The sequence below is a fragment of the Musa acuminata genome, chromosome BXJ3-10 (assembly GCF_036884655.1).
Source record: "Musa acuminata AAA Group cultivar baxijiao chromosome BXJ3-10, Cavendish_Baxijiao_AAA, whole genome shotgun sequence".
NCBI lineage: Eukaryota > Viridiplantae > Streptophyta > Magnoliopsida > Zingiberales > Musaceae > Musa > Musa acuminata.
Window position 1 is genome coordinate 26891538 of NC_088358.1, and position 8287 is coordinate 26899824.

The 8287-nt window shown below is 39.9% G+C and overlaps 1 protein-coding gene across 1 annotated transcript; it reads right to left on the bottom strand.

The window, feature by feature from the left end:
- Window positions 1-481: 481 nt before the first annotated feature.
- Window positions 482-5526, bottom strand: LOC135651939 (rho GTPase-activating protein 5-like). The gene is made up of 5 exons (XM_065172587.1): window positions 4474-5526; window positions 2364-2484; window positions 2169-2288; window positions 1569-1799; window positions 482-1278 (listed from the first exon to the last, which is right to left on the bottom strand). The coding sequence occupies exons 1-5, from the start codon at window positions 4947-4949 to the stop codon at window positions 676-678; spliced, it is 1551 nt and encodes a 516-aa protein (XP_065028659.1). The 5' UTR covers window positions 4950-5526; the 3' UTR covers window positions 482-675.
- Between the last annotated feature and the right edge of the window lie 2761 nt (window positions 5527-8287).

The following is an 8287-nucleotide window of genomic DNA, read 5'->3' on the forward strand; positions in this document are numbered from 1 at the left end:
CCGGGGCGTAAATATCTTTCGAGGCTTGGAATATTCCAGTACGCAATTTATCAAAAAAGCCTAAACCAATTTATGTTATTCCTACACACCCCTCAAAACTGATATGATCCACTTCTGCGATCGGACGGTCAGGGACATGCCATCAAATGTTCATTAATCTTCCAGTGATCAGAATTTTAAATAAAAATAAAAGGCAAAAAAAATTTCTCCTATTGTTTATAGCATATATTTTAAAATTAGCATATTTTCCCCTCCAAATGTTAATATTATATCTATATTCCATATCCCTCTAAAATTTAAATTATATATATATATATATATATATATATATATATATATATATATAGAGAGAGAGAGAGAGAGAGAGAGAGAGAGAGAGAGGATGTATATGCATTTTGTCATTACCCCCTCCTTTGTCACATGATTTCTGTTCATGCATCAGCCACGACAATTACTCCAAGCAACTGTAGATGTGGTCATGTTGTTTGATTCAAGGCTAAGTCATAATCCAATATGCTTGAAATCATACACAAAGTCTTGTCTCTTTGCAATCAAACTTCCAAGTTATCAGCAGATCCCCCAAATACAAACACAAACATCCATAGCAAATCAACAATGCCCAAAGCCTACCATCACATACAAGTTAGACAACGAAAAGAAGAGGAAAGAACGGCTTCACCGCCATGCCTCGACACGCTCGACCTTTGAGTCGATACGACTCACGATACGCTCCACCTTTGACTTCTCAGCTGGCAAGGAAGCTCGGCTGGCAGTCTGTGCCTTTGCCTTTCTCCCTTTCCTGTGATTCTGGCTATTCAACCGGCCTGTCTTCTTCCTACGACAGTTTGAATGAACTGAATTGTGATCGTTAGCAGCGAACTCCTGGCCTCTAGATGAAGAACCACCAGATGGTGCTGAATTCTCTGCAGAGTTTTCGGTAGTCGGATGCAATGCAGCTCCTCGAGAGGCAGTATCGTCGTGTGACGGCTGAGGACTATCGGCTGCCTCATCTTCTGCAGATTTTTCTTCAGGAATTCGAGCGAGACTATCCAGAACAGGTTCATGGGTGACATGTACTTGCTCAGTTGCTTCATCACGACCGGTCGCAAGATGAATCTGAGGGCTGTCATGACCATTGTCATCAGATGGATCTGTATTAGAAACCGAAGCATCCTCTAAAGTGGGTTCTTGTCTGTCTTTTAGTGTCTTCAAGATCAGCATCCGAAGAAAATTCATCACTTGCACCGCATACATCAACGCTGTCAAAGGATCTGCCATCTAGAATTATGATAAACAAATGTACAAGTTTCAGTTTGCAGCCTGTGGGAAGCAGAAAATATGTTTTGCGCATGAAAAGCAATCACGAAAAGTAGGGAAAGGGGGGAATCCTGCTACTTGGGCTCTAAAGCAACTGAAAGAACAAGTGGTTGAAAGTGAAATGCATTTACCATTCCTCCAGACTTGTCTTGAACTCTCCAAAATGACTTGCAAAAGTCATTTGGTAGAGCTATGAGATCTCAATAGATTTTTCTTTTTTCTGAAAAAAAAATGCATTTACCATTAATTACCTGAGTCATGTTTGGAGCAAACACCGTGGCAATATTGCGTGCATTCATCTTGTTTTCTTGTTCTTCTTGGACAACATCGGCCATCAAATTGATAGCCCAATCCAATAGAGCAGCCTCTGTTGTAGGCAGCAACCTAGCAAGCCGAGCACAATCCTCTTCTGTTTGGCACTGCATCACCTGCTCTGCTGAAAGAGTGTCGAGCACTCCAGTAGGAAGTTCTCTAAACCAGGCCTACAGAAGCAACAGAGAAAAGAAAATGTGGAATTAAGCAATATGAAATTTTGAGGAAGATCAGTTTATTTGGAAAAGCATGTTCGCGACGTATATTTGTTAATCCAAAATCAAGTATCTATCAGAAAGAAGGAATGATATAGTGATACAGAAAACGTCAATTGAACTAGCAAGGACGACTTTTGCCGCTATTTCATTTTTAAACAAAATGATGTTGCCTCTAGATCTATAAAAAATCAGATCAGATGTATTTTTGTCTTTTCAAAACTTGCATCAGATTAGCAAGTAGACAACAATGCAACGTATGCAGCACAGAGAGACCATGCAATGGTTGAGTAGGAAAGGCATAGGGAAAGTTTGTAGGTATACCTTTATTAGACCTGCCAGACAATGCACATCAATACCCTCGGGCACTATTCCATTGTTTAGCTGGTCTCTGACATATTCCTCTTGGCTATTATCAGCGTTGATTCTGAAAATTCCTTCTGACTGCATAGTTTCATTGAGATCAAGTTTCAGGCTCAGAGAAGTATTACAATGACTAATTAGAATAAGCAATTATACCCGAAGGCCGCCTTGCTCATAAAGACGTCTTTGCATCAGCAAAAGGATGGTTGGAACACTATTGCCTCTAGCATCATATGAACACTGCATAGATTCAGTAGAAACACCAAAGACAGTTGCACTGCAGTAGAATTCATGGATTGAGTTACCTTGTTATAGAGAATGGACAATAGCTAACATGACGACAAGAATAAGAAGCAAGGATAAACACATGAACAGAAATATTCAAGGGGACAATAGAAATATTCAAACTCGTAGAACCTTGAACAACAACAATATTATGAGCTAAAATTCTTTATGGATGTCTCTTAAAGTTCCGAGGAACGAATTACTTTCAACCATTCCTGTGACAAATCCCTAATACATGTAAGATCTTAGGATTTTCCTTTGAAACATAATGATGTCGGACAGTCTTAATCCCTTCGTAATTTATATGCATCCACAGGACCCATTATGGTTCAAACACTTGCCCTCTGAACTCGGTGTGTTGCATGTGTTTTGCAACGTGATCATCATTTTAGGTTTGGACTGTACATGGATCCATAATCATACTCCACACAACAGAATGAAAGATGCGCCAAAGTACAAATGATCAACAAAAAATTTGATCCACCTTTTCTCTATATTATTAATCACATAAATATTAAGGACGAAAGAGAAATTACATGATGAGTTGTAATTCACACCATTATTTCTTTCTATGTTTAAATTGTGAACACCAATAATATCAGATAACATGCACCACAAACGGCTCTCAGTGCATGTGACACACGACTGAAATTGACATGGATTACAAAATATAGAGTGTTGCCATCATAGTTCTTTAAACAGGATTTTATTCGAATGAGATGCACCACAAACAGGAGTTTATTCGAATGAGTTTTTCAGGTTTTGTCAACAGATGCTTCGTTGTCATACATTCAATCTGGGTGACTTATCATGTGACTTGTACAAAGATCAATGGGGCTAAGTTCTTTCAACCAGTTTTGACATCTTCACAACACATGCAAATGGCATGATGGTATGAATCAGCAACAACCTGACATGACCAATTAAACAGTAACTTTTCACTTGGAGTAGTGTCGATATTTCGATGCTCTTACTAGATAGGTTCATCACATAGTTGAAGTATATGAACTTGTAGATTCTTTTGTTTCCTATATGTTCAAGGGATATTTGTAGTTCTTACCGTCAACAGATGTTTGTTTATGGGTACACAATTTTTAATTCAGAAAGATCACATTTGAAGATAGACTAACATCAGATATGGTCATAGACGTAAGCGATATGACATCATAGCTTTCTGGATGAACAAGTCAGTGTGAAAATATAGAAATTAATTCAAGAAGAAATCGTTAGTTCTTCTTGGAGCAAATGACTAAGAGGAGCTGAAATTTCCTGGTGAACGGTCACAAAAGGTGAAGACTTAACCCAAGAACGGTGATAAAAGAATCTTGAACTAGGTTACAAAAGTTGAAAGCTGGAACTGACAATGATGGACCAAAATAGTATGCAAAGAAGTTACAAGAGAGCTCGTAATCCAAACAATGAACCTACCAAATGACCGATAGGTATGACTGATAGGTGATGAGAAACAAAACTGGTGCTCGTGTTTCTATGGCATCAGATTAGTAAAAGCATGTAGATTTGTAGATGAAGTGATGAACAGAGAGCATAATATTGTTGATCATCAACATAGTAATCAGACATAAAGTCAAAATAACTTCATTGGATCCTATATATTTCATACCCACTTGAGAATTACCCCAAGATACTGGCGTCCAAATGTCTTCCTACTTCTGACAACGGGAGATGTTCTCAACCCCAAAGCATAGTATAGTTGTTCATAACACAATAAAAGCAATTATTTTCTTTGGAGACAAAGACCCAATTTAAATTATGATGATCTAAAGATCTTCCTATAAAAAAGAAAAGAGCAGCAGATCAAAGCAAATTTCCACATGTATTATTCTACAACAGTAGGAAAGTTGCTAACTATTTCTAAAGCTCATAAATTGTTCATAACGCAAGAAAACAACCAAAAGGTCGCATTTTTTTTGGGCCAAGAAAAGAAGCACAATCTCAGCAGAAGAACAAGGAAAGAGCAGACCTTGCGCTGGGGGCTCTGCGGGGAACCTCCGGCTCGAACTCCACGGGCAGCCCGAGGAATCCGTGGAAGCGGTCGAAGGTGACGTGGGCGACGTGCCGCACGTCGGTGGGCCACCCGATATCCATCGAGCCGAAGTCCTCGTCGCCGGCGCCTTCCGTCTTGCACCCCAGCAGCGACTTCCGGAACACCGTCAGCAGCAACGCCAACACAGACAGCTGTTGTTGTTCCTCTTCCTCTTCCTCCTCCTCTTCTTCCCCTACGGGATCGACCTCGGCTCCTCCTCCTCCCCTTCGACTCCTTCCCCTCTTCCTCTCTGAGGCGCCACCAGCACCACCACGCCTCCCCTCCTCCTCCTCGCCCTCTCCGCAGCTGTTGGAAGGGCTTAAAAGCCCAATGGAGCCATCATTCGGGTCGCAAGAAAGGGCGCGTCTTGGAGACGAAGGGAAATGCGATGGGGACCGGAGCACTTCAGCCATGGCTCGGTATTATGGAAGCCGAAGAGGAGGATGTGGGGGGTGGGCCAAATACAAATTCCAGAATTAAAAAGAAAATAAGTAACAAGGATTGGATTTTCGAGAGCAATGGCAAGCCAAAAATCGAATCTTTAGAACAATGACCGGAAGCAGATTGGATTTCTAGGCACTTCTAATTCACCTCCTCCAGCTTGGAGAAAGGGACGGATCTGAGAGAAGGGAGGGGAGGGGGGCGGGGGGGATTATTTTTGAGGAGGAGTTGGATTGAAGGAAGGATTTGAAGCGGTGGGACGTGGGAATCATAACTTGCTCGTTATATATTCTGTTCTTCCCTTTCTTGGCTGGCCATGGGAGGCTATTGGGGAAGAATGGAAAGAACGGGAGAGGGGGCCATGGAAAGGAACAAAAGAAGTAGATTTGAAGGTTGGGAAGGCTCCTCGAGAACTGCTCTTTTTTGGTGCTAATTAATTCCTTGAACAGTGGGCGAGTTGGGTTTAGAGACAACAGAGTCCACAGAGTCACAGAGACAGAGGCTGGAAAGAGGATTTTGTATTTGATGCCACTTGGATAATGAATGATGCACTGAATGCATTGGATTTGGTTACCTTAAGCTATGAGCTTTAAGGTTGTGGCCAAGTTAGGCTGCAACAGCCCAAGAGTTCTGACTTTTGTGTTTCCTGATGTTGATTGATAAGATCAGATGCAAAATATGAGGATTAGAGATGATGGATCCATTAGATATGATTGGCACAGGGCACAAAAAGAAGACGAAGAAGCACTGGTGAAGAAGCTTTTGTTCACAGAGGAGATGAGATTCCTTGCAAGGGACATCCTCGAGTGGTGCATAATAGCCAGCAGGTAAACCACCATGGAAAGAACACAGTCAACAGACAGACAGCCATGGCCCAGCCAGCGATTTATCTAAAGCTTCACTGTTGGATCATTCATCACGCACACATACATTGCTCTAACTTTGGGTTCACTTCAACCCCTGATCACAAGTTTGCATGCGGTTCCGCAAAATGGCACACACAGAGAAGGGATTGATTCTATGTCGCCAGCTTGCAGTGATGCAGACAGGATGACAGTAGATCTACAGCTTCGATTTACAAGTCGATGACATGTGTTTGTGGGCATCGTTGGGTGCCACAAGCACACATTCATTCTGCTGCTTGTCATGGCATTGGTCGATCTCCTCCCTCCTCCTCTTTGCTTCCGATGGAGCCAATCGAGCAACATTAAAAGAACAGCTGCAGGTTTCCTGCATCTCAAGGCTGAGGGAGGAGTTGGGAAAGGCAAAATCCACAGCTTTCCTCCTCTTTTGCAGAGAAAAAGATACTGTGACTGGTGGTGGTACAAAAAGGTAAAGATCGAAGAGAAGGATTGGATGGCAACGGGCAAATGATTTAAATTCAAATGTTTGAAGGGCGGGCAGGGAATTATAATATTATATTGAGCAAGTTTATTATGTTAATCTATAGGTAATTAAATATTCTATTCTCTAATTAGATATTGGGGCTAATTAGGAATTTTGATTTAGGATTAACTATAAGATCAATTTTTTAACATTTAGAAACCATATAAGTGAAAAATAATACATTATATAAAACCTGATTTTATCATTAGTCTCTGCTCCTATCATACATTTATGTATAATTAAATATAGAATTTGATTTAGCATTTGGAATATCTATGGAGTCTTCCCATTATAAATCGATACATGAAATATCTCCGATCATCATAAAAAAGTCACTTCACATTAATTGTCATCAAAGACATTCACTCCACGAACACACATGATGATGATGTTGGGATGATGGCTTCATTCACAGCCTCTAATCCTTGTTGGTCTCTCTCTGCCTACTAAAAGTACTCAAAGCATGCACTCAGCATGAGCTATTATTCTGTGTTACTCCGACTACTGGTAGGATTTTGCAGGGCTTGCTTGCAGCACAAATTAGGTGGCAATCCTCATCGCCTGTGACCTGACAGAAGAAAGAGGGGTGTCTCATTGCAGGGATGGAGAAGCAATAGAGGCCACATGAAAGAAAGAGTGGGATACAACGAACGCTGTGGGGTTGATGATGGTTGAGACTGCTGTGGATTCCGATTGGGAGGATGCAGTCTCGCCACCAAGACATGTTGATCATCATTCTCATTTTTCCTGTTTCTCTATGCTCCTATCATACATTTGATCTTTCAATTGTATTTGTGGTTGGTTGGAAAGGTTATTTGTATCGTAGTTATAAAATTCGGATTAGATTTGTTGAGTAGCGGAGTAAAAGCTTCAGCTAATTCATCGTCAATTCTGTTCATTAATTTGAGTCTTAAATAAATTATTAAAAAATTAATGATGTGATAAATACTTTGTCGTTAGTTATGTGTAATCGATGTGGGAAGGTCGAGATGTCAAGTAATCAACATCACAATATTAAGTGGCGAATACCTTATTGTCAAGCAGACAACACCTCGATGTTAGGTAATTGACACATCGATATCATATACCCAGTATTTTTATCATATGTAATGGAATATGACATCATCTCCCAAACATTATTAACTATATGGTGTCTTATACATTCCTCAAATTCATCGTAACACTATTCTACTAAAGCCGAAGAATATACGAAATCATCCATAATATCAATACACGCCTACAACCATGATAGTCCTCAAAGCCACACTATAAAAGATCCCCTTAAGTGCATTCCAAAATTAAAAAAAATCCTCTCATTTAGTTAATGCTTTTTACTTTGTCACTCTTATTCAATTAATCCAATAACTTAACTCTTCATGTAACTTAAGCATAAGAAGAATTTTATCGGACATACCCTAACGTAACTTTGCAGGATTCGATAAACGAGAGATAGACGTAAAATAAATACTACAACAAAAAGTGACTTTGCTTTGCGGATAAGGGTTTACAGTTTTTTATAATCAGGCTATAAATATCTAATAGCAACATATATTGTTTCTATCATTTTTAATTATATTTTTATTTGTAATTCTTTAAGACCATAGTAATAGATGAATCAAAGACTAGGATTAGGACCAAATATGTTATTCATTACTATCGATGAATAAAGTACAAGAGAGACTATCGATGACATCAGGAGTTGGCACCACTTGTCCTATAATTGCCAACTATTTTCTAAGTCAAAAGGATAGGTCGTGATCCGCCCACGGATGTGGTCGAGGTGTTCTCCGGTGTTCAAACACCATCTTCTTTTTCTCTCTTTTCCTTTGAAAGAGACGAGTGCTGTTTGGATCGTAGCCCTCTTTCTCTTTCAAAGTGAATGACAAAAAACACACAATTAATTTGTTAAAATCAAGCACAATAA